Genomic DNA, 26,623 nt, shown 5'->3' with positions numbered 1-26,623 from the left:
CTGGAGTAGCTTCATTATTCATAGGTGTGGTTTGGGTGTAATGTGAAATAAAGCAATCAGAGCATCATCTCACATTCCCTTTAAGAGCAGGCGCGCTTGTTCTAAAGCGGATTCCTATTCTATCTATCTATCTATCTATCTATCTATCTATCTATCTATCTATCTATCTATCTATCTATCTATCTATCTATCTATCTTTGTAATAATGTATGATTTGCAAAAATGATAACTGCTGTATCTGTGTGTAGATGAGAGAATCAAAGTGTATGCTTGTGACACTTAAAGCACACGCTACATTGATTAAGGCCAAGCATGCGCCCTTAAAATAGCATATGAATAACATGCGCAACGCGCCACTGACTTTAAACAGTTTTTTTTCGGTCAGTGGTGGAATTGTTTTCTAAACCTGTAAAATACGTTTGCGCCGGGACACGCCTCCTCTTTGCGCTGAACCGCCCGGGGAGCGCAAGTGTATTTCTTAGTTAACCGACGTGCGTCTGTGGAGGGAAAAGTCGGCTTTGCGCGGGTGCAAAATAGTAATGATACATGCGTCGGTGTACAAAGTCAATTGCGCTGGGTGCAAGATAGCGCCCTCAGTGGTAAATATTTAACGCAATTAACACAGCATACGTTTTTGGCTGGTGTTACATTATATGATGCGCTTTTATTCATTCAAATGATTTTAAACCAATTAAGCCAAGACAAACTGACTCTATTGGCTTGAAGTTGAACGAACACTAACACACGCAATTATGCCGAAATGTCCGTTTTGTCGACTATCCTCATAAGAGCAGACTGAGCAGTCTGTTAAATTAGTTAAAGTCTTAAATGAAAGAGTTGTGAGAGAATGAGATGTGTGTGAGATCCGCGTCTCTGTCAGCAGCGGCTGGTTTTAAAGTGACAGCAGCCAATAAAGCTTTTTATCAGTGAAGTTAATCAAAGAACAAAGGTAACAGGGAAAAACGCTCACTGCTCTCAACTAAATATCTTCTGAAACTTTAATAAGGAATAATCTATTTATAATTTAACCCTCTGGGCTTCTTCGTAAAATAGTCACACTTAGCTTCCTCCCGCCCGAAAACGGGCGACGCCTTAAAATTTTACTTTACTTTTTCCCAGGATAACCAATCAAATATATTTTTGTTCTATGTTTTCTGATTATTATTTAAATTTTTTAATGATACTTTGCATTAATTATATAATTTTTATGAGCTATTTATATATATTTTTTTATTTTTTTTATTTTATTTTTCAATAATTGCAACATTTCACATCAAAATAGAGTGCAGGCCTAAAAAAAAAAAAATTCAAGTGAGAAGAGCGCCATCTAGTGGCTTCAAAATGTATTAATTTGTGTCATGTCCTATAACCGCCTATAGGCGGCCTATAGCTTTTTTATTTATTTATTTGATTTATTCCCATTCAGAAAGAAAAAAGATTATTACTAAGCAACCACTGAATGGAACAACACAAATTATATATAATTTTAAAGCTTAGGATCTCAGCTTTTTAATGCGTCTAATTACATTTATTAACTCCTAACGAGTGCTGAGTAATCCCTCTAAAACCGAGTGTACCGTCAGCAGGCGCCACCTAGCTGCGAAAATATTCATTACCATATTTTTCAAAAATCTTGCCTCGATTAACACAAAGTTGATGTCATTTGAAAGCTTAGAGTCTGAACTTTACAGTGAATGTATCAACTTTGAACAACTCTTAAGTATTGCTGAGTTATTTGCTGATAAATAGAATTTCTTTTTTTTTCATAATCTATAAAATAATGTACTGCAATGTGTCAAAAACATCATACAGCTCATGAAACATTCCCAGATAATTGAAAATAGCACTTCTTTTTTTTTAACAGTATATTATTACAATTAAAATGAGCCCAAAATTAACATAATCTATTGCTTTTATGACAAGATATTCTTCATGAAGAAAAAATTGCACATGAGGGGGTGTCAAAGACTGTACAAAAAGGCTATCTCTTTTCCAAATGCTGTAACTTTTGACTCCTTTATCCAAAAATTATTATTTTTTTATCCAAATGCAGCTAACATGTAGGGGGACTTCACTAAAAAATAATTTTCCTCCTACCTTATTTCCTTCCTGAGTTATTCCATGACAAATAAGAAAGATATGCAAAATCATAATAAAAATTATATATATATTGTCTTTTATCCGCTGTTTCTTGGCAGGACAATGTCCAAATGTAATGTAATTTATAAATATTTTCAAAAAATTTAAAAAGAGTTCTTTCAAACGATACCTACCTTTTGACTCTCCTTGCTATAGTTTTGGAGTTATTATGATTATATCATTTTTATATAGTTTGGGGCAAAATTTGCTTTTTCAGTCTTACCAGCTCATTTCTCTGTGTGTGTGTGTGTGTGTGTGTGGGGGGGGGGGGGGGTGTCTTATTTGCACTCTTGATGTTCTAGAGTGTCACCCCTTCATTGCTGTACACTTTTTTTCAGCACAGTGGCTGATCTGTAGCTTGTACCACCAAAAGTTTCTCTGAGTTTTCCTATTTTTTCGTATTTCCCATTCATTTCCTATGTCGCCCGTTTTCGGGCGGGAGGAAGCTAAGTGTGACTTTTTTTTTACGACCCTTTAACATATCAGAATCATCTCCTTGATTTTTTTGTGTGTTCATATAGGTAATAAAACAAAAGTCACCAAGTTTCACCCCCATCCGATGAAGCAAAAAAATTAAACAATTTGAAACGTTCAAGTTTTTGCCCGTTTTCGGGGGAAGAAGCCCAGTGCAGACTGTTTGAGATAGCTTTATTCAATTTCTGTATATTTCCTACCTGTTTACACAAATATTTACAATATACTGTCTTTATGTTGTTTCTACATTAATTTGGAGATTAACTGTGAAATTATTACATTATAAAATATTTTAAAAACGTAAGGTGATAATAGTGATTAATCAGAAAAAAAGTGTGATTAATGTAGTTAATTTTTGCAATCGATAAAAAAAGAAAAAAAGAAACATGAATAAGTCTTATTCTTGTTTATTTTTATTGAATATTATGTATTTATTAATGTTAATATCTGCGCAATTAATGTGTATTTAGCCTGCCTCTGCCATCCAGCACCCCCCATAATCCCGAGAGAGAGAGGCAAAGAAAAATGCCTGTTCTTAATTTGTTTCTTTGTACTATTTTCATTTTGTACTGTTTTAATTGTACACAGCTGCAATTTTTTTGGCAATACAAATTTAAAATATTGCAAGAATAATATTCTGTATTTCTCATTTTGCAACACAAAGGGAATAACGCTAAACTCGATGCAGCCCTGTTTTAAATAAATAAACTGCCCCGACACTTTATTTAACCCATTCAGACCCTGCGTCCATTACAATGGACATCACATGTCAACCCCCCTTTTTTTTACTTCTGGAGCATTTCACCTAGTTTAAAGCCTGCAGTCCATTAGATTGGACGCTTGTCATCCAATCAAATGGCAGTAAAGCTCTGCATGTAGTAATTATAAAAAAAAAACACTACTTTGAAGAGAAGCATGTCAGCACTTCACTCCAAACACAGAAGCAAGCAACATTTTATATGGTTTTATTTACATTTTTTGATATGTTTGCCAGTATTTCATAGTTTGTATGTAAAATAGAAAGATTGAACTTATTAATTAAAGTTAAAAATGGATTGTAGAATTGCTAATTTTAAATCAGGATTTTTTCAAATGTGTCTGTCCATTAGAATGGACAGTGGGTTCAAAAGCCTGTTACTGAAATCACATTCCAGTAATTGAAGTCCAGTAATGCTGATTGAAATTTCTTATATAAAAATTCTATATCACAGTACCGATACATTTTTTAAAACTTTTTCATATGCAGAATATAGTTCTTGAAGTGCTTGAACATATAGCTGATAGAAGTATCTCAGATGTTGACTTTATGTGGAGTGATGATGAGGAAGATGGAGATGTAAGAAAAATATCCATATTTAAAACTTTATAAAGTAAAATGACTAGCTTCCGGCCAAACGAAACATATGGATTTGACATAAATCTAAAGCCTAACTTGAAAATGAATTATTTTTCTTACACAAACGCATCGCTTCGCTTCAGAAGGCCTTTATATACCCCCAAGAGCCGCATAGAGCACTTTTATCATGGATGGATGCACTTTTATGGACTTTCAAAACAGAAACAACCATTCACTGCCATTATAAAGCTTGGAAACCAGGACATTTTTTAATATAACTCCGACTGTATTCGTCTGAAAGAAGAACGATGTCATATACACCTAGGATGGCTTGAGGGTGAGTAAATCATGGGCCAATTTAAATTTTTGGGTGAAGTATCCCTTTATAGGTATAGTACACCCAAAAATGATATTTGTCATCACTTACTCATCCTCATGTTGTTCCAAATCTGTATGAGTTTCTTTATTCTGCTGAACACAAAAGAAGATATTTTGAAGAATGTCGGTAACTAGACAGTTGACAGTATAGTCATTGATTTCCATATTTTTTCCTACTATAGCCTATATTTCCTAATAACTACATATTATATTATTATGATATAATATTATCATTATTAGTAATTATTTTGAAAATGATAATAATATTTATCAGTAATGTATCAATATAGATATTACAGTACAATACCGTATAATTAATTACAGCAAAAGCAGATCAAATGACGAAATACAGTACAAATACAGTAAAGTACTACTTGGTAGTTTACAGTACTGATCTTGTGTACTGTAAAGTGAATTACAGTACAGTTACTGGAAATCGAAATACATGCATCATGCATGGCAACCGTGCTGCCAGTAATGTACTGTAGAAATACAAGAAAATCGTTAACAGAGAAATTGTTTCAAAGATGCACACAGGAAATTACTCTAACGTGAATGCGTTGATTGATTCCTAGGTTTATTTTGTTATGAATAAACAAATGTGCGATCTATAAAGCAAAAACCTAACAATTAAAGTTGAAATGTTGTAATGTTCAAGATTTTGATCTAAAAAAAGAAAGATGTGCAAAAAAAATGACTCTAACATGACCATATTGATTGATTCTAAGATATTTGGTTTGTTACAAACAATGTGCAATCTGTAAAACAAAAACCTCAAAATTAAAGTTGAAATGGTATACTGTTGAAAGGTTTTTGACCTTGAGAAAAAGCTTTAAGTATATACTAACAATTTTTATGTTTATTATTAAATTTTATGTACATTTTTGTGAAGTACACCTGTTTTGACGTGACGTCCATTGAAATGGACAAAAAAAATTACAATTAAAGCCAAACATTTTTTTTTTTTTTTTTTTTTGGTCTCATTTATAGAAGCCTCATGAGCTGGGAAAATGTACTTTTATATTTTTCAGAAACCTAAAACATAATTCAGGTCTGAAGGGGTTAAACCTTGAAATGTGCGATGGGGAATTTTAGTGTTCTTTTACATTTTCATTGGTTTTTATATTGAAAGCAATACTATTTAGTTAGTCTATTATTTTTTGTAGCCAAGTCAACAAAATGTTAAGAATACTGATTTGTTCAATGTATGGATCTGTTTTGAAAATGTTCTTTCGTTGGGTATCACTTTCAGTCATCTCAATTTCATGAATGATTCACAAATCAATAATTTAGCAGATTAAAGATGAGCTTTATCGGGTGTTATCACCTGTGTGTGTTTTGTCGTCTGTGCAGTGCAACAGGATCTACTGGAGCAAATTTACGCTGTAGGCCTAATGTGCCATTATTAATTCAACAAAACACTTGACTTTAATAATGTTACCTACTTAAGCATCAAGAACGGTAAAACATAGCCTACTGTAAACGCTGTCGGCCAACATCGGTTAAAAGCAGGCTGCAATGTTAGCGTCTAAACGGCTATAAAAATCACAGACAATGAATAACAAGCTCCGAAAACTGTTAAAAACTCCTGACAAATATTAAACTAGTGACATAATTATGAAGATGTTTTTCAGCGCTGAGATTCAAACTCAGAACGCTTGAAACACCGTGAGGCACATGTCGAAGTGTAGACCACACAGCTATCGTCTGAACACTGCTTTAAGAGCATGAGCTTAACTAACTCTTATGCTCATGCAAAACCTCATTGATGTAACATTTTTCTATTGCAATGTTTTATGTTGAAATGTTTCCATTATTTATTGAAGAAAATTACGCTAATCATAACAACCTACTGAAAGCCTATTTAATTCTTAATATAATAAAGAATGCTTAAACACAAATGCTGTCGACTGACATCGGTTAGCAAGTCCTGACAATGTTTTAATTTTACAATCATTTAGTTACATTTATTTCACTGTTTCAGTAAATAAATCTACTAACAAATTAAAATAACACAAAGTATAAGATACATAACCTACTGACATGGGTAGCCTTTCTAAATCATAGAAAATCTGGGCACACAATGTCAACGTTTAGCCTACTTTGCTTAAATTTGATCCAATAATAGAAGCCTACATTTGTTTCAGTTCTAAATTTGTACTGTAATTTCAGTATTGTGATTATGAATTCGTTTAACTACAATGTTTCTCTTGAATTTATCTGCTACAGTTCTCAATGAGCTGCGACAGATTACGCAATAGAGAGAATAAACTGACACTTTTCAAAGTCTGTGATTATAGCGCCTCTTAGCGGCAAAAGGCAGCAAATACACACCCGCAATTTTACCACTGCGGAAACGGCGGCGGGAAAAGTATTATTCTGGTTGAGTACCAACTGTATGATTGATGTATGTGAATGTTACTGACCTCAATCTCTCCAGTTTACAGTGTGAATCCTTCAGTAGGTCACATAAGTGATTCACTCCTGTGTTTCTAATTTCATTCCCGCTCAGGTCCAGCTCTCTCAGGTGTGATGGGTTTGATTTCAGAGCTGAAGTCACTGCAGAACAACCTTCATCCGTCAAACCACAGTCTCTTAACCTACATTGGGAGAAATAAGACAAACAAAATCTTAATTCTGTTTCAGTCAAATACCAAAACTCTATTGCCTTTCGTTTAGATTAAATTAATCTTCCTCACCACAAAATCTCCAGTTTACAGTGTGAATCCTTCAGTACGTCACATAAGTGATTCACTCCTGTGTTTTCTATTTTATTCTCATTGAGGTTCAGCCCTGTCAGGTGTGATGGGTTTGATTTCAGAGCTGAAGTCAGGATGAGACACTGTTTCTCTGTAATACTGCAATCAGACAGACTGAAGACAGAAAGAGAAAAGAAAGTGACTCGGATCTATGATGGCCCACTTATTTATTTATGTATGTATGTATGTATGTATGTATGTATGTATGTAATGTATGTATGTATGTATGTTATGTATGTTATGTATGTTATGTATGTTATGTATGTTATGTATGTATGTATGAGCCGTAAATAAAATGACCCACATGATGACCTTTCACCTGACGAACTCATCCGGGACGATTCCTCACGCTGCACACACATTTTTTAATTTCGCGCGGCTACGCACACTACCAGAGGATATCTTCAAATCTGTGGCTGCTGGTGGCGTTTCATTCTCAGCGAAGTGATTTTGATGTTTCTTTACTTATTATTATTATTATTATTATTATTATTATTTTACAAGGACGACGTGAATAGAGCATGCAGAGATGTTGTTTATATTGCTGTGTGTAGGCTGTAGAAGTAACTGTTTTCCTGAATGCCATCAAGATTGAAACCGAGACTGATTTCATAAAAGGTCAATAAACAAATAGTTAAAATTAAGTCACTTACATTTTAGACGCAATGACTGTTTTTGTTCTGTTTCAGCAGCGAAAAGAGTTCCAAACAAAGATCACAGCAGAACCATCATGCATCTCACAGCAACACTTGTTGCATTACTGAATAAATCAGCTTTTTGAACGAATCGTTTGAATGAATGACTTCATAAAGTATCATTTTTTTCAACATTCCTTATTTGTATATTCAAAAATATTTAAAATAATCGGGGGTCGAAATTCGGCACAACACCGAACTTTGTGCTTACAGTACGGGAGAGCGGGGCACAACTTAACACATTTTGGTTTTGGCTCAATTATTAAAAATATAATTAAGTTCGATTTTTATTTTTTTTTAAGATACACATCTCAGCTACAAATGAACACTTGAAGTTTTTCTCTAGGACCTACCGTTTTCGTTCAGTTACACTGAAAGTGACAGAAGTGCAAATGTTACAACTTACCCCATTGTGCGGGGTTAATTGTAACAGACAGAGGGGTTAGTTGTAACACTTGTGTGTAACACACACAATTCAATACTATTTTATCTGTGTAGTTTGATATTGTTTATACATCTGTATAGATAAATATCCATACATCCATCCCTCATCCAATCACCCTTCTATTAGGGATCAATATCATGGATAGAGATATATGAAAAGGGCTGCACAGTCTTGCAATAAATAAATAAATAAAATCATCTAATATCGAAATTGATATTGAATTATATTTGTGTGTAGCAGCTGCATGCAAAATTATTATTATTAATTATTTCAAAACACTCTTTGTCCAGGTTCTTCACACAATCGTATCAAAATTTTCCACAAATCCGCGGGAGACCTTCTTTTGGCAGCGAGAGAAAATAACCGGAAACACAACCTGCTTGACCTTGAATAACTATGCAAAAAGTCTATGTTACATTTAACCCCGCGTTAGGTTGTGCACCGAGCTCCCCGAAAATCTCCGAACACGCGATGAATAATTAATTAATGGCCTGATTCTATTATAAAATCTCTGAACACACAATGTATATAATTAATTAATGGCCTGATTCTATGTTTACATTAACCATGGTAGGCTATCAATATTGGGGGGTTATTGGTTATTGTTTTGGTTACTTACTAAGCCCCTGGTCATGTCTGGCTAGTTTGTCATTTGAAAATCACTAAACATATTAACTGAAAAAAAAAGAAAGAAATCAGAATAATCTAATGTGTTTCCTTCAACAGTCAAATACTGAATTAATTATTAAAATCAATTTATTGTGGTTTTCTGTCTGTCAATCACCCCTGATTGAATCAAATGAGGAAATAGTAACATTACTATTAAAGGTAATAAAAATACTATTTTTAACCATGTGAAATACTCACTTCAGTGTGTTGAGTTTACAGTGTTTATCCTGCAGTAGAGCAGAGATCTGATTCACTCGTGTGTCTCCTAGTTCATGTTTACTCAGATCCAGCTCTCTCAGGAGTAATGGGTTTTTACCCACAATTCCTCTCACATACTGACAGGCTTCATCTGCATCAGGACCCAAAAACCTGCAGAAGAGAAGATGAAGCAGGACCAGTGACGGACTGGCCATTGGGCAATGTGGGCAAATGCCACTGCGGCCGCCTGGTCTCATCACTTGTTGTGGCCGCATCACAAACAAATAAATAGGCTAAATAAAGCGAGGAAGCGGGGCGCAATGGCTGCAAGCGGCAGCACCACCAGCGGCTCGCTCGCCGCTCATCACAACTTGTGGCGCACAACCATATAAAAAGGCTAAATAAATAAATAAAGCGGAGATGCGGCCGCCTTTTGGCGGATTGGCCGCCCGCAATCGGCAGCACAGCCAGCGGCTCGCTCGGCGCTCATCACAACCATATAAAAAGGCTAAATAAATAAATAAAGCGGAGTGTCTGCAAAGCGTCTGCCAAATGCATAAATGTAAATGTAAATGTAAATATGAATCAAATTATAATAAATTAAGCGGAGCTGCAGGCGGCCACAAAAAAACAAGGAAAAAAGCAAACAAACAAACAAACACAATTTCGGCCTATCTCTGAAAAATAATAGCCCAATGAACTAAATAATAATAATGACTTTTTATTTATATTTTTCCTGTGAAGGACAAATAGCCTAAATGTATGTAATCTCTCTATTTATAAGGTATTTTGAATGTTTTTAGTCAGTGGAATTTCTCGCGATCATTGACCTGATGAGATGAATGATAGATAATGACAAGTGAATGATGGGTAATGAGAGCATATCAACAACACGGAGTGAAAGAAAATGGATCGAGGAATGAGAAAACGGCGAGTAGAAAAGGGTGGAGCAGAAAAAAAGAGAGAGAAGAAGCGTAAGGCTTTATTGGCTGAAAGTGGGAAAAGCGTGGCCTCTCGGCTAAAATTGCCAGGGCCTCTTTTTGGTGCCAGTCCGCCACTGAGCAGGACTCAGTTAAATTCTCAACTTAACTTGGTGTAATGAGAAAATCCATTTTTACATGACGTTAGTCTTGGAATGCAGTCAACTTTGATGTAACAACATATTATGTAGCTTGTTGTATTATTGAAATAATATTTCTATACATAAATAGGCTGCATGCAATGTATGTTGTATAATTTCATCATGTCTCACCTCAGTGTCTTCAGTTGACAGTTTTGATCCTGTAGTAAATCATCGAGCTCCTTCACTCCTGATTGTCCAGGATCATTTCCTGTGAGATCCAGCTCTATCAGGTGTGAAGGGTTTGATCTCAGAGCTGAAGCCAGAGCTTTATATCCTTCTTCTGTGATTCTGCACTTTGAAAGTCTAGAACAGAAATGACATGCAGTGTAACATTCAGTTAATTAATCAGTTATTCTAGAAAGTACCTGAACACAATAAATGAAATGAACTGAACTGAATAATATTTTGTTCCTTGTACAACACAATTTAAAGTCAGTTGCAAAACAAAAACAGACAACTGGAAATGCAGTCAAACAAACGGCCCCAAAGAAGATGTGAAATGTCCAGTTCATGCTGGAAAGCCTCCATATTTCACTCTAGCTGAAGCAGTTTTTTTAAGGAGGAATCTAACAAAATGTTTCTAAAATATATCCACAGTAGTGTAAAACTCATAGGCCTGGTTTCACAAACAGGGCTTTGATTAAACCAGAAGTAGGCTTCAGTTAAATTAGAATATCTAAACAGCTTATATAAACGGCATTATAAGAAAAAAAAAAGAAAAGAAAAAAACATTAGTGCTGTGCATCTTGAAACAAATCAATTGCACTAACATATTTTAAGATATTTCAGTGCAAGTTGCTTTCAGTTAAAACTGCTCAAACATGCATTTTAGTCTAAGACAAGACCTAAGCCTAGTCTGTGAAATCGGGGGATAAACAACCACAGGAAGGGTTTGGTTGGGACAGAGTTGGCAAGGTGAATGCAGAATCAATAATAAGCATATACCTTAAAGCACTAAGATATCTTAAAATTATATGTTAAAAAATAATAATCTAAGTCTTAAATATCTGGGCCCTAATTTATCAAGCGTCTCAAAGTGCCATTTTAGTCTCCAGTGCTGATAATTCATGAAATTTACTCCTACTTTCAAACTTATGTATAAAAGCAAGTTATCAAATTTCTTAAAGATAAGAATCACTCTTTACTCTCCCAGTTATTTAAAGGTGCACTGTGTAATTTTTTAGCGACATCTAGCACTGAGGTTGCGAATTGCAACCAACAGAAGTTATGGTGGCCGACAGGAAAAGATGTCGTCGTCTGAGACTGCAGAGAGTAGCCAGTTAGGCTTCTTTACAAAGATAAATTAAGAAATTATATTTACTTTATTATTCAGTAAAACAATATGTTATTGTGAATATTATTGTTACTTGTTAATCATTGTGTTGTAGTGAATGTGAAAGACATAATTCACCTTTGTTATTAAGTGTAGTTCTGTACACTGTTTTTCTGCATAACTGTTCAGGGATCGCGGTCCCTTTAAGATGTTGGGAAGGCGTGATGACGGAGGACGCGTTTCAGCGCCATTCTTCCGCGGTTTTGTTTTCCTTGAAAAATAAACGACACACGCATTCGTGTGCTCAAAGTGAGAAGTTGTCTCTTGCAAATTACTGCAATTTCCACAGTGTCAGTGTTTTATTCACTGACTTTAGATAGCTTCTTTGCATGAAGAACAACAGTGACAAAACGCGTTTGTCTGTTTAGGGGGTCGGCACATTTTTGTAGATAGAAATGACTCATTCTAAGTAATAAAAACACAGAGGTTCTAGGTAGAATATACTATATATATATATATATATATATATATATATATATATATATATAGTATATTCTACCTAGAACCTCTTTCCTTCAACAGTCAAAAACTTAATTAATTATTAAAATCAATTTATTGTGTTTTGTGTCTGTCAATCACCCCTGACTTAATCAAATGAGGAAATAGTAACATTACTATTAAAGGTAATAAAAATAAAAAATTTAACCATGTGAAATACTCACTTCAGTGTGTTGAGTTTACAGTGTTTATCCTGCAGTAGAGCAGAGATCTGATTCACTCGTGTGTCTCCTAGTTCATGTTCACTCAGATTCAGCTCTCTCAGGAGTAATGGGTTTTTACCCACAATTCCTCTCACATACTGACAGGATTCATCTGCAGCAGGACCCAAAAACCTGCAGAAGAGAAGATGAAGCAGGATTCAGATTAATTCTCAACTTAACTTGGTGTAATGACAAAATCCATTTTTACATGACTTTAGTCTTGGAATCATGCGTCAACTTTGATGTAACAACATATTATATAGCTTGTTGTATTATTGAAATAATATTTCTAGAAATAATTTGGCTGCATATAATGTATTTTCTATTATTTCATCACGTCTCACCTCAGTGTCTTCAGTTGACAGTTTGGATCCTGTAGTAAATCATCGAGCTCCTTCACTCCTGATTGTCCAGGATCATTTACTCTGAGATCCAGCTCTATCAGGTGTGAAGGGTTTGATCTCAGAGCTGAAGCCAGCGCTTTATATCCTTCTTCTGTGATACTGCACTTTGAAAGTCTAGAACAAAAATGACAGTGTAACATTCAGCTAATTAATCAGTTATTCTAGAAAGTACCTGAACACAATAAATGAAATGAACTGAACTGAATAATATTTTGTTCCTTGTACAACACAATTTAAAGTCAGTTGCAAAACAAAAACAGACAACTGGAAATGCAGTCAAACAAACGGCCCAAAAGAAGATTTGAAATGTCCAGTTCATGCTGGAAAGCCTACATATTTCACTCTAGCTGAAGCAGTTTTTTTAAAGGAACACTCCACTGTTTTTGAAATAGGGCTTATTCACCTTCTTTCCTAAATTTAGATAGGTGGCTAAATGCATTTTTGTCTCAGTGCATGCGTTGTTTTAGTTTGACAGGGTCGGCGCTAGATTAGCTTAGCACAATGAATGGAATCCTTTGTTGCCAGCTAGCATGTCCTGAGTAAAAGTGATAAAAAAAATATAGAAAAACCCACCTAATTACTTATTGTGGCCTGCGTATTCACAACAAGTACAAATAGCGATGCAGATTAACCCTCTGGGGACCAAAAACGCGCCCGCGCGTTTTGCTCGTTTTTTTTTTTAGCAATGGAAAATAAACACAAAATGCTCTGTTAATTTTGATCTTTCATTTTCGTGTAATACATCAATCGATCCTGTTCAGTTTCTATTTTTTTTCTGTATACTCACAATAAAAATAAAGTGTTTTGCTTTTTGACAAATAAAGAAAAACTAACATGATGCTATTTCTGCCTTCTCTCTGTCAGTAAACTCCCATTTGAAACGCGTTCGAAAATGATCTATAACTCCGCGAAAATTCAGTCAAACAGGGAAACAGATCCACGGGCATAAAGCTTGAGATCGCAGCTTTTAAATGAAGTAATTTATATAAAAAACAAATATTATCAGCTTCTGTAATCTGTATAAAAAGAGAGCGACTCCAGTCGAGCTCATTACGAGATGATTCACAGTAATTTGACCACGCCCCGGAGAGCGCGTGCTATTCAAACGCAAATTCTGAGAACCATTTCAGTCTGTGAAACGCCCACATCAACTGTAAACAAAGAGGCATAATATAGCCTACCTTATGGAGAAAATTTTCCGTGCTGATATGAGGAGCAGATCCCTCTGAGGAGTGAGGTAGGCTAAGTTATCCTTTCTCAAGTGTTAATGTGGAATAACGTTATGGAATAACGTTAGTGTAGGCCTATGTAAACAAAAAGATGAATCGCGTTTCTATAATATGAATCGCGTTTCTGTGAGATGAATGAAGGGTACATATTTGTAAAGACTGTTTACCCTAAATATGAATCGCGTTTCTGTGAGATGAATGAAGGGTACATATTTGTAAAGACTGTTTAGCCTAAATATGAATCGCGTTTCTGTGAGATGAATGAAGGGTACATATTTGTAAAGACTGTTTAGCCTAAATATGAATCGCGTTTCTGTGAGATGAATGAAGGGTACATATTTGTAAAGAGTGTTTAGCCTAAATATGAATCGCGCGTCTGTGTGTGAAAGAATAAACTGCTTTGCTATAGCCTACTGAGATGAGTAAAAATCGACTGAAATATGTTGAAATAAAATGTATTTGTATAAGCAACGTATTAAACTGCAAATTAACATTTATAGGCTATGCCCTAATATTTCATAAAAACAACGTTACAGTCAGGCGAAGTATGAAAGACAATATTTTGTTGACTAGATTTGGGTACAGTTTTTACTGTAGAATATACTGTCACATCAAATAAGCTTTTCTGCTCATATATATAAAATACTATTTTGTCAAAAATAAAGTCATAGACTAAGATGTTCCAATGTTGGCTATATTCAAACTAATGAATACATATGATAAAATGTAGGCCTATAATCTTTTTTTTTTTTTTTTTACAAAGAAAGAGTACTTTTTTTGCAGAAATATTGCTGAAATTGTAATTATTGTTGTAATTGTAACCTTTTTAATAAAATAGCAAAACATATTTACAAGATAGATGTAAGCAAAATCTTAAATGGTCAATATAAGTCTTCTTCTAAATATATAGGCTATTTTGTCCTTGCATTGTGGCTCAGTCAGTGTCACACCTGAATGAATGGCTAATTATGCAGAGTCATTATGCAGAGTGGGTGGGACTGGGTAATCTAAGGTGTAAACTACTCCTCCCCCTCGCATATTGGCTTTCCAAGCAAAACCTGTTTTACACCATTTAAATCAATGTATTTTTTTTTGTGAACGATAAAGCAAGACTATTTTCACATAATTTTGAAGCTAGAACTCGAAGAGAAAACATCCATTAGTCAAAAGTCTTGTGGGCACATATTTTGTATGAGTTTTGTGGTCTTATTTCAGCAACTTTCATTTTTATTTTTTTAGATAACCACGCATAAACATTATTCTCTTAAAAATACAAACATCTACATACATGTTGCTCGCATATCATGGTAGGCCTGTTTGTGCTATATAGAGTGAATTTACACCTTTGCCATTAACATGTTTATAAATAACTGAAAAAAGCACAAATGTCAGAGCATGTCAGAACATCTCAAGGGCCCCAAAAACAGCTTGGTCCCCAGAGGGTTAACACTAGGCGATTTCCTAGGCAGATATTGACTTGGGACTATATTAGGGGGAAGCACAGGCGAAGCACTGCTACTTGGGCGCAGAGATATCACGCAACACATGAAATGTCAACATACCGGCGTGAATAGTAGCTGGCTATTTTTCCTACAGTACATGAATGGCAATGAACATGGCTAATTTTGTGAGAGACTAAGAGGGTGACTTCTCAGACAGTCAAGAGCAAGAGCCAGAACCATACCTGAGTTTTCAGAGGAGCAGCTGCGTGCTTTGGAGATAGAATGACAGGAGGAGGTTGCGATCGCTCAACAGCCTGAGGACGTGAGGATGAGAGCCAACACGAACTGGTGGTGTGAATGTGGGGGAATATGCCAATCTATCCCGACTGAAATAGTGTCTGTGCTGTAGAGAGTGGGACATGTTTCTGCCATCGATGACCAGGCTCAGCGCGTCAGATCAAGATGAGCGTGCCGGCAGTTGTGCCACAGCTACCTAGGATTTCACGGCATTGATCCATCCTGCAGTAACTTTTACTCTATTTTTTCCCCGGTGTGATAAAGTGAACTGGAAAAAAAAGCCTCTTGCCGAATGGACCAAATGGACAACTGTCCACAGAGTAAGTGATTATTTTAAACATGACGCATGTAATAGATCGGTAAGTAAATGTGGATAGGAGCAGGCTTCACTCAATGTGTACACTTGTCATTTTAAGAGTGCTGGCCTAGATAATTATAATACATGAAGTGGGAGAGAGGCCGCACTATGCTTAAATATATTTTTTACGTGTCTGTAAACGTGTCTGTGCAAATAAAAATAAAAATATATTTAAGCACAGTGCGGTCTCTCTCCCACTTCATGTATGTATAGATCGACCGATATTATACCTGTATTCACATTCACATATTATACCACCCCATACACAAAAGAAATATATTTGAATTATATTTTCAGGAAATATTTTGGAATATATGCAAATATTTGAAATTGGCCCAATAAATATATTTCATACTTATATTTCATATAATTTTGTTATATTTCAGAATATATTTCAATGTATTTGGAATATATGCCACATATATTTTTGGCATTTTTGGGGACCCATACAGAAAAAAATACATTGAAATATATTCTGAAATATAACAAAAATATATGAAATATAAGTATGAAATATATTTATTGGGCCAATTTCAAATATTTGCATATATTCCAAAATATATCCTGAAAATATATTTCTTTTGTGTATGGGACATATTCACATTTCATGTGTTGCGTGATATCTCTGCGCCCAAGTAGCAGTGCTTCGCCTGTGCTTCCCCCTAATATAGTCCCAAGTCAATATCTGCCTAGGAAATCGCCTAGTGTTAATCTGCATCGCTATTTGTACTCGTTGTGAATACGCAAGCCACAAGAAGTAATTAGGTGTTTTTTCGTTTTTTTTTGATCACTTTTACTCAGGACATGCTAGCTGGCAACAAAGGATTCCATTCATTGTGCTAAGCTAATCTACTAGCGCCGACCGTGTCAAACTAAAACAACGCATGCACTGAGACAAAAATGCATTTGCCCACCTATCTAAATGTATGAAAGAATGTGAATAAGCCCTATTTCAAAAAATGGTGGAGTGTTCCTTTAAGGAGGAATCTAACAAAATGTTTCTAAAATATATCCACAGTAGTGTAAAACTCATAGGCCTGGTTTCACAGACAGGGCTTTGATTAAACCAGAAGTAGGCTTCAGTTAAATTAGAATATCTAAACAGCTTTTATAAACGTGCATTAGAAGAAAAGAAAAAAAAAATTACTGGTGTTTTCTTGAAACAAAACAATTGCACTAACATATTTTAGGATATTTCAGTGCAAGTTGCTTTCAGTTAAAACTGCTCAAACATGCATTTTAGTTTAAGACAAGACCTAAGCCTAGTCTGTGAAATCGGGGGATAAACAACCACAGGAAGGGTTTGGTTGGGACAAAGTTGGCAAGGTGAATGCAGAATCAATAATATGTATATACCTTAAAGCACTAAGATATCTTAAAATTAAATGTTAAAAAAATAATCTAAGTCTTAAATATCAGGGCCCTAATTTATCAAGCGTCTCAAAGTGCCATTTTAGTCTCCAGTGCTGATAATTCATGAAATTTACTCCTACTTTCAAACTTATGTATAAAAGCAAGTTATCAAATTTCTTAAAGATAAGAATCACTCTTTACTCTCCCAGTTATTTAAAGGTGCACTGTGCAATTTTTAGCGACATCTAGCGCTGAGGTTGCGAATTGCAACCAACAGAAGTTATGGTGGCCGACAGGAAAAGATGTCATCGTCTGAGACTGCAGAGAGTAGCCAGTTAGGCTTCTTTACAAAGATAAATTAAGAAATTATATTTACTTTATTATTCAGTAAAACAATATATGTTATTGTGAATATTATTGTTACTTGTTAATCATTGTGTCAGTGTTTTATTCGCTGACTTTAGATAGCTTCTTTGCATGAAGAACAACATAGTGACAAAACGCATTTGTCTGTTTAGGGGGTCGGCACATTTTGATGTAAGGGGACCTGTGGTGTATGTAGATAGAAATGACTCATTCTAAGGTAATAAAAACACAGAGGTTCTAGGTAGGTAAGGTCTTTATACACCACAGAAAATATAGTTATGTATATGATATTGCATTTCCTCCGAAATATTACACAATTCCCCTTTAAGACAGCTCGAGAGGTCTCTCAAGTGAGGACTTGCCAGTAGGGGCTTGTGATGGCACTGAGGAGACAGAGATGTGCACAAATCTTTCAGGAGAGGAAGAATGTTTTTAAAATGTTTGACAATGAGCAGTTAATCACACATATCATTTGGACAGAACGGGCATCATCTTTGTAAGCGATGGTTAATGTTGGGCTGAACTTGCCTTTTATAACATGTTTCCACTGTTTGACTAATTCAGCAAGCAGAGCTTCTTCTTTCTTTTGGAATCCATGGTGGCTGATTATATCATAAAATTTAGGCTATATATATATATATATATATATATATATATATGTATATATATTATGGCAAGCCGTTCAGGAAATAATTATATTTATAATATGAAGTCTGAATATATAGAATGAAAGTCTGAATATATATATATATATATAATGAATGTCTGAATATATAAAACAAATATCTGAATATATATGGAATGAAAGTCTGAATATATATAGAATGAAAGTCGGAATATATATAGAATGAAAGTCTGAATATATATAGAATTAAAGTCTGAATATATATAGAATGAAAATCTGAATATATAGAATGAAAGTCTGAATATATAGAATGAAATTCTGAATATATATAGAATGAATGTCTGAATATATAGAATGAAAGTCTGAATATATATATAGAAAGAATGTCTGAATATATATATAGAATGTCTGAATATATGGAATGAAAGTCTGAATATATGGAATGAAAGTCTGAATATATATATATATATATATAGAATGAATGTCTGAATATCTATATATATAGAATGAAAGTCTGAATATATATAGAATGAAAGTCTGAATATATAAAACGAATGTCTGAATATATGGAATGAAAATCTGATGTTATCAGCGCCATCTTGTGTTATTCATCTACTATTTTTTATAAACATTTTGAACAATGAACGAGTCCGCACGAAATTTAGTAGCAGCAATTTTAAGTAACGATCATCTAATTAACACCCTGGCGAATGCGTGTACGGGCCAAAATACTTCGTTCTACTGATGAAGAAATTAATTCGCTATTTCATCGCGGAAGAGCGAATGCTTAAGGCATAATGTTCTTTCAGCAACATTTTGTTGAACATGACTGCCCATAAGCGCTAAGAATGTTGCACGAATGGAAATATGATCCTCGAGATGACGTGATGTAGACTCCAAATTGTTTATGTTGTTTGGAGTATGACCAACTGTTGCAAAAAAGTCTTGTAGCTCACCAAAGTATTGGGAAATTTCAGGGAAAATTTCATTTTTAAATGAATCACAATTCAAAAGGCTAAAACAAGCTACACATTATTCAGTGAGAATTGTCAAATGTACACTTTCTTTTCACATATTCACACTTTCACATACATTTAGACTTTCATTCTATATATATTCAGACTTTCATTCTATATATTCAGACTTTCATTCTAAATATATATTCAGACTTTCATATTCAGACTTTCATTCTATATATTCAGACATTCATTCTATATATATTCAGACTTTCATTTTATATATTCAGACATTGATTCTATATATTCAGACTTTCATTCTATATATTCAGACTTTCATTCTATATATATTCAGACTTTCATTTGATATATTCAGACATTCATTCTATATATTCAGACTTTCATTCTATATATATTCAGACTTTCATTCTATATTCAGACTTTCATTCTATATATATTCAGACTTTTATTTTATATATTCAGACTTTCATTCTATATATTCAGACTTCATATTATAAATATAATTATTTCCTGAACGGCTTGCCATAATATGTATATATATATATATATATATATATATATATATATATATATATATATATATATATATATATACACAGTATATATGTTAACAGCACACCATTCTAAAAATGATACTTAAGACATGGTGGAAAACGTGTTTATCTTTCATTTCCATTGTGTATATCAGTGTATTCTCTTTTAAATGATTTATTGTCAAATGACTATTGAATGTAAACTCCTCTTAGGAAATGAATATCACCGTTCAATTGTGAATTTATCTGAGAATATTCTTAAATAAGGAAATCTATTCAGTGATTGATTCATGCCTATGTCGTCATCCAAAATCCAGTTTGTGGCACAGCAAAGTGTCGGGAATCATCTCCAAGACTGACACTTAAAGGAGTCATAACCTAGTATTACATTGGATACCTACTGCTGTATTATAGTCTTTCAGGCCCTTCTAAAAAAGAAAAGTGGAAAAAAAATAAACACAGACCTACTTTTACCCTTATTTCTGAAGGCATTATTGTCTCGCGAGATCAATGCGATGTTTTGGCTGTCGTGGACGCTCTATATGGCTCTGCACGCCAGTTGAAAGGGTTGTTGGGACAGCGTCATTAAAAATGAATTTCATCCACTGGTCCCTGATAGTTTCGTCCGATTTTGGGAGATAAAACACATTTACATGTTTTTTATGGCAATCAACCACAGAGCAAGTCCGGTGTGCACTCGGTTTCTCCATCTTTCTCGACTGAAATGACTATGAGGGGGAGAGGGGAAGGGGGGGCTTCCTGCTGCGGTGTCCATATATGGTATATCCTACTACCTCATGACGTCAAGAGGGAGCTGAAATCAAAATCTCGTATTTGAGTGCGCGTGCACGCGCGCTGGTTTATTTACCCTGAGATAAACAAACGCTTCACTTTTAAATATCGGCTTCCCGGCCAGTGTATAATCGTTAGTCGATCATAACATACATTGATTCTCGTGGAAAAGTGAAAATTGCAGGTTATGACTCCTTTAAGTTTTAGTCCTACACCTCACTTTTACGAGTGAGATGCTTGATAACTAAGTTTTAAGCACAGCTCTGAGCAAATAATTGTTTTACTCTCAAGTCCATTCTTAGCAGTGTTCTTGTGAATAATTCTCAGAGGCTTGATAAATCAATATATACAACACCACTAAGCTCATGTCTTTTTCTCTGATATTTTTAAATGTACGAGGTACTAGGTATATTGTTATACGCAAGGCAGTTTTTCTTTTTGCAAGAAACAAGTAAAAGTTAATTGTTTATTTCTTCAAGAGACTCATTCAACTGATGTAGATGTGAGATTTTGGAAGTCACAATGGGGTGGAGAGGCTTTATTCTCTCTTTATTCTGGAACTTCTCACTCAGCAGGAGTCGTATTTTTGTCTATATGGAGGGAGAGCAAAATTGTTGCAAGTTCAGGCGACAATGAATCACTGGATTATCGTGTTTGTTTTAATCAAATTAATGTAATTAAATCCTCCCTAGGGTCATTTTGACCCGGAAATCATCATGGAATTATTTTTTAAATTGAGTGTTCATCAGAGTGGCCCAAGACCCTAGATACACAAATAAACCACAAATACACAAAAAAATTGAATAGATTCCAGGAGTTTTGTAGTTGAATCCTTCTCTCACGGGTCAAATTGACCCACATAGAATGGAATGTGAGGAATGCTTCAGTACACATAGAACAACCTAAAAATGCTCAAAATTCAAACTAAAAGTGCAAAAATTCTAACAAAAAATGCTAAAACTTTAACAAAATATGATTTTATAATGTCTGCATGTGTATCTGAATGTATACTGAAGGGAAATAACTTTAGGACCCAGCAGAACAGCTCATTTGCTCCATATAGAGCTATAAGGCCATAGTGGCAAGTCATGAAATTTCATGTTATTATTATATCGATTTTTTACACAAGAGGTCGTCAAAGACACCCAATGTAAGATATTTTGAGCTGAATGAAAAGGTTTATGCATGAAATTATGAGTTTAAATAACAAATAAAATCTCCCAAAAAAATGGCATAAAAATATAGAAAAAATATTATCAAAATTAAAAAAAAAAGGTGCACAATTTTTTTTTGTCCTTTCTGGACAAAAAAATATAAGAATAACTTTAGGGCTTTGGGTCATTTTGACCCGCGAGGAAAGAATTTTGTTACAAGATGTGAGGGAAGGATGAGGGTTAATGTTAATGGTTACACTAACAAGGCAGCTAATAAGTTGTTTTTTTCAGAATATGGCCGCCAAAATTGATGACTGGAAGAACAGATTTTACAGACAAAATTATAATGGGAGGGGACTTTAATGCCGTTCCAGATGAATGTCAGTATTCCTTTCAAAACTTTTTCCTATAACCCACTGATTTCTAATATATCCCATTTTCTTGCTTTGATTGATGTTTGACGTGTAAAGAACCCACATAAAAACCTATTTACAAGGGGGTCCTTTTCAGGGCACATTCAACGTTCTAGATTAAATTTTTGGTTGATAACTAGTAATCTTCTTTCATTTGACTAATATTTATCCATCAGTTTTAAAGACAGTTATGCCACTTTTTTACAAGATGTAATATAAATCTCAGATGTCCCCAGAATGTGTCTGTGAAGTTTCAGAACAAAATACCCCACAAATAATTTATTATAGGATGTTTTAAAAGCCCCTATTTGTCTATCTGATGGACACACATGTATGTTTAGCTACCAGAACTCATTGGAAGTTTAACAATAATCTGTTAAAATGTGATTCATTTTGTAATTTTGTTTAGTTAACGATCAACAATGTTAAAATTATGTCTGAATTAACTTCAATTGGTTGAATAGGAATGGGTTAAATTTAACATTTAAAGATTGGCAATTAAACAAATTTGTAAATGCTAGAAAATTAAGGCAGACTAAATTATTTTGGTAATTAAGACTCTAGGTGATAGAGAGCAGAAATAACTTCAGTTTCTTCAATCAGAGCTGGTTAATTTTTATACTTAAAAGGCTAAAGGAGCATTTATATGATAGAGGCAGGTGGATTGAGGAGGGGGAAAAATATTTTAATTTCCTTTAGAAAAACACAAACAAGTGTTAAATGTGCATTGTGTAATATTTAGGAGGATCTGTAGACAGAAATGCAATATCATATACATAACTGTTTTCAGTGGTGTATAAAAACCTTACATAATGAATCATTATGTTTTTATTATCTATCTACAGTACATACACCACGGGTCCCCTTACATTGAAATGCCATTTTGTGCCAACATGTTTCTACAGTGGCCCTAAACAGACAAACTACTACAGAACGCGTTTCGTTACTATATTGTTCTTCGTGCAAAGAAGCTAGCCAAAGTCAGTGAATAAAATACTGACACAATGATGGACAAGTAACGATAATATTCGCAATAAAATCGTTTTACTGAATAATAAAGTAAATATAATTTCTTAATTTATCTTTGTAAAGAAACCTCATTGCTTAACTGGCTACTCTCTGCTGTCTCATATGATAGCATCTTTTCCTGTCGGCCACCGTAACTTTTGTTGGTTGCAATTTGTAACCTCACTACTAGATGCCACTAGAAATCACACACTTCACCTTTAAAAAAAACTATTAATAAACTTAGCATTAATAACTATATAAGTGAAGAGAAAGCAGTGATATATGATTACATCTATTCCTTCTATAATGATTTAAATAAATAAATTTACAGAGAGATTGTGATCTTTTCTTTTCCTTCTTAAAAGATCCTGACCCTACACTTTAAAAAGTGCGAATTAATGGCTATTCATAATTGTGATTTAGAAAATATACAAGGCATTCCAGTAAAAAACGAGGTTAATACATATGGGTTATGATCACAAAAGATTACAAATGCTTAAAAATAACATAATACAAAGTCTGAAGCTTTGTTTCTCTTTGTCAAAATACTTATTATTATTAATATTTTAGCATATTTTTCTTTGATGTATATATCGGCTACCTGTTTGTCTTCACCCTTGCTCCGTGTCTTTATTAGGTCAATGGCAGCCATATGAACCGAAAGTAGCAAAATTATGATGGTAACGTACACCTTCAGTAATGATCTCCACTTTACAGGGCCAGCAGAGAAGGCCCAGCTGACCCTGACTGCCCACTACCGTTCCCGAGATATTCATCTCTGAATGTGACCTTGCCTGTATTTGTTGTCATATGCTAATTAGCTTAGCAGCATGCTAATCAGAGGCTATTCTTTGTAATGTGGATTTTGACTATCAGGTTAAACAATTTATGTTAATGACAAAGTTATCTTAGATATTATTGTTGTTTACAATATGCTGCTTGGTCTGATTGTTAATCTGTTTAATAATGATAATATGTCAATGACTTTTTGTTATTTGAAATGATTTGGTTTAGTGTGCTCATTCTCACACTGAAGGCTCTCCTTGACAAATTTGTAAAATCAGCATCAACAGGGTGGCACAACTTGCTAAGCCACAAGCCCAAAACCTTTCAGGTTGTGGGTTCGAGTCCCGTGTGGGGCAACTTTATAAAAGTGTGTCATTTAGAGCCAATAGCTGTGCCTTCAAAAGCTCAAGTCTCTGTAAAATTAAACTAACCATTGTATCAGTGGTATGTTGTTTAAAGCAACAGGCTACAGCTTTGAAGATTGTTTAATCAAATCCAGTGTACAGCAAACATTAAACCATGTGAATTGTGCAATGCTCAAAATATTCCTATTTAAAGGGATACTTCACCTCTGGGAAGATGAATGTGTATTTAAAATAGGTCATTTAAGTAGAAGAAATGTGAAGAAATTTTTGAATTTGGAGCTTTCTAGACTGAGAAAAGCCAGAAAATGTATTTTTGGCTTATGTGGATGAAAGACAACAACTCCCAGAATGCACTTGCTTCGCTGCCTTAGGAGGCCACGCCTATCGGTAAGAGTGCGCAGTTGTTGAAAACAACAAAGCTAGCCTACGTGATGAGTTTGCGAGGGATTTAGAGATCGTCCAAAATGTCCGGGATTCGGCTTTTGCGTTCTACAGTCGCCATTCATCATGTTTACTGTGGCGAGCAGGATGAGGCTGACGGCCGCGGGAGAACAGCGCGAGGCCGGTGGCGTGATTACTGAGACGCGCCGGGTCTCCCATCTCTCACGGAGGAGCGGGAATTTTTCTTAGCAATGGTAAAACACACATCAACCGATCACTTGTTTAGCGTTCATGTAAACACTACATTCAAATTCACCAATCGGAATGAATTCAGTCAGATTGAAAGGTGTGCATGTATGTAAACAATGAATGGCGACCGCAGAAAGCAAAAGCTGAATCCCGGACATTTTGAACGATCTCGTCCGCTGGACAAGTCCGGGAAAAGGAGGATGGTTACTTACTCAGCTTTCTCCTACTATTCAGCTTTCTCCACAGAACAAGAGCTTGCTAGCTTAACTTCCAAAGAAAACATGCGGAACAACGCCTTCTACTGGATGTAGTCTTTAGCCTCTGTCCAGAAAATCCTCCGATGACGCAAAATGACGATTTTTGCATCATCGGAGGATTTTTTCCAGACAAAAAATACATAAATCTCTTGTCTCAGGGTCATATGAGGGTGGAAAGCATGGTAATTCAAAAATACTACAGGTTTTCTACTAATACAAAGCTTAATGCTAAATCCTGAAGTAACCCTTTAAAAAAATCTTACCGTAAAACTTCAAATAATAGCTGAGTCCCAAATAGACGCCTGTCTCTTTTACACGCCTGATGTAGCTACAGGTTTGGGTAAATAAAGGCCGGTCTCAAATAGAGGCCTGGTCTGTTTTTTAGTTTCGGGTTGTATTTAGATTGCGCACGCAAGAGAGCTGTTACCGCAAGCAAGGCAGGCAGAGTTAGCGGAGGCCGGAGAGGAAGAAGTGGAGCAGAGCAACGAGGAGGAGGAATTCGCCAATGAACTTGTATTTGAGGATCGCAGTGATGATGATAGTGATGAATAGGGTCCTTTTGGATCACATGATTGCAGTTGTTTAACAGGGTAGCCTTCTTTCTTTCTTGTTGATGTGTTTTGGGGAACTAGTTCATAGGCTTTGGATGGCTCGATGAATATTACTAGTATATTACCGGTAACTTGTATTGTTCAGCCCATGGCTGTCACATCGTTTCTTTTTTTATGCTGCCAATAATCTAAAGGGGGTCGCACACCATACGAGAAGCGCAGCGCCGTCCTACTGTCATGCTTTCCGTCTATCAGTCTATGCTATTTGGATCGTTGTCTCTGGGCCTACACTCAATGAACACTAAATTAAAGGCCCGACTCATATAGACGCCTGTCTCAAATACAAGCCGGTTTTACGGTATATCCAAACAAGCCAAAAAAAAAAAGAAAAAAAAAGAAAAAGCCATAAGGGCTTGTAACCGTGTCTATTTTATTCTCTGGCTCTTCTTTTTCTCTGGCTTCTTTTCGCTGGCTCTCCTTAGCTCTGGCTCTTTCTCTCTTCCCTTTTCTAAAGGGACATTCTGCAATAATAATAACAAAAATTATAATAATAATAAAACACTACTCATCACCAGGCTGAAACTGTAGCTTTAAGTTACTTTGTTTTAATCCACTTTGTTACACCTCAAATGGCAAGGACACGTCTATTAATGTAATTACTAATAAGCTAGTCTGTGCACTTATTCTTTAGAATGGCTCAGGCACAGAGAACATTGGCAGCTTATGGACCCTACAACGTTGATGCTATTTCACTACTGTAAAGTTGCTTCACTGGCTGAATTTTTAACAACGTACAGACCCGACTTAATGATAACATAAATTGTTGTTGTTGA

The 26,623-nt window shown here is 34.9% G+C and overlaps 1 protein-coding gene across 1 annotated transcript in view; it reads right to left on the bottom strand.

Moving 5' to 3' along the window:
• The window catches only part of LOC309475585 (uncharacterized protein), a 518,877-nt gene that overhangs the window by 368,879 nt on the left and 123,375 nt on the right, over nucleotides 1-26,623 (bottom strand). The window contains exons 47-52 of the mRNA XM_082138403.1: nucleotides 12,595-12,768; nucleotides 12,212-12,382; nucleotides 10,346-10,519; nucleotides 9,094-9,264; nucleotides 7,027-7,200; nucleotides 6,754-6,927 (exon numbers count right to left, since the gene is read on the bottom strand). Coding sequence (XP_081994529.1) covers nucleotides 6,754-6,927; nucleotides 7,027-7,200; nucleotides 9,094-9,264; nucleotides 10,346-10,519; nucleotides 12,212-12,382; nucleotides 12,595-12,768 — 1,038 coding nt within the window. The remainder of the gene's footprint in view (nucleotides 1-6,753; nucleotides 6,928-7,026; nucleotides 7,201-9,093; nucleotides 9,265-10,345; nucleotides 10,520-12,211; nucleotides 12,383-12,594; nucleotides 12,769-26,623) is intronic.

Source organism: Leuciscus leuciscus, assembly GCF_965113295.1.
Source record: "Leuciscus leuciscus genome assembly, chromosome: 15".
Taxonomy (NCBI): Eukaryota; Metazoa; Chordata; class Actinopteri; order Cypriniformes; family Leuciscidae; genus Leuciscus; species Leuciscus leuciscus.
The sequence above is the reverse complement of the archived record's forward strand: the minus strand, read 5'-3'. Positions and strand labels throughout refer to the sequence as shown.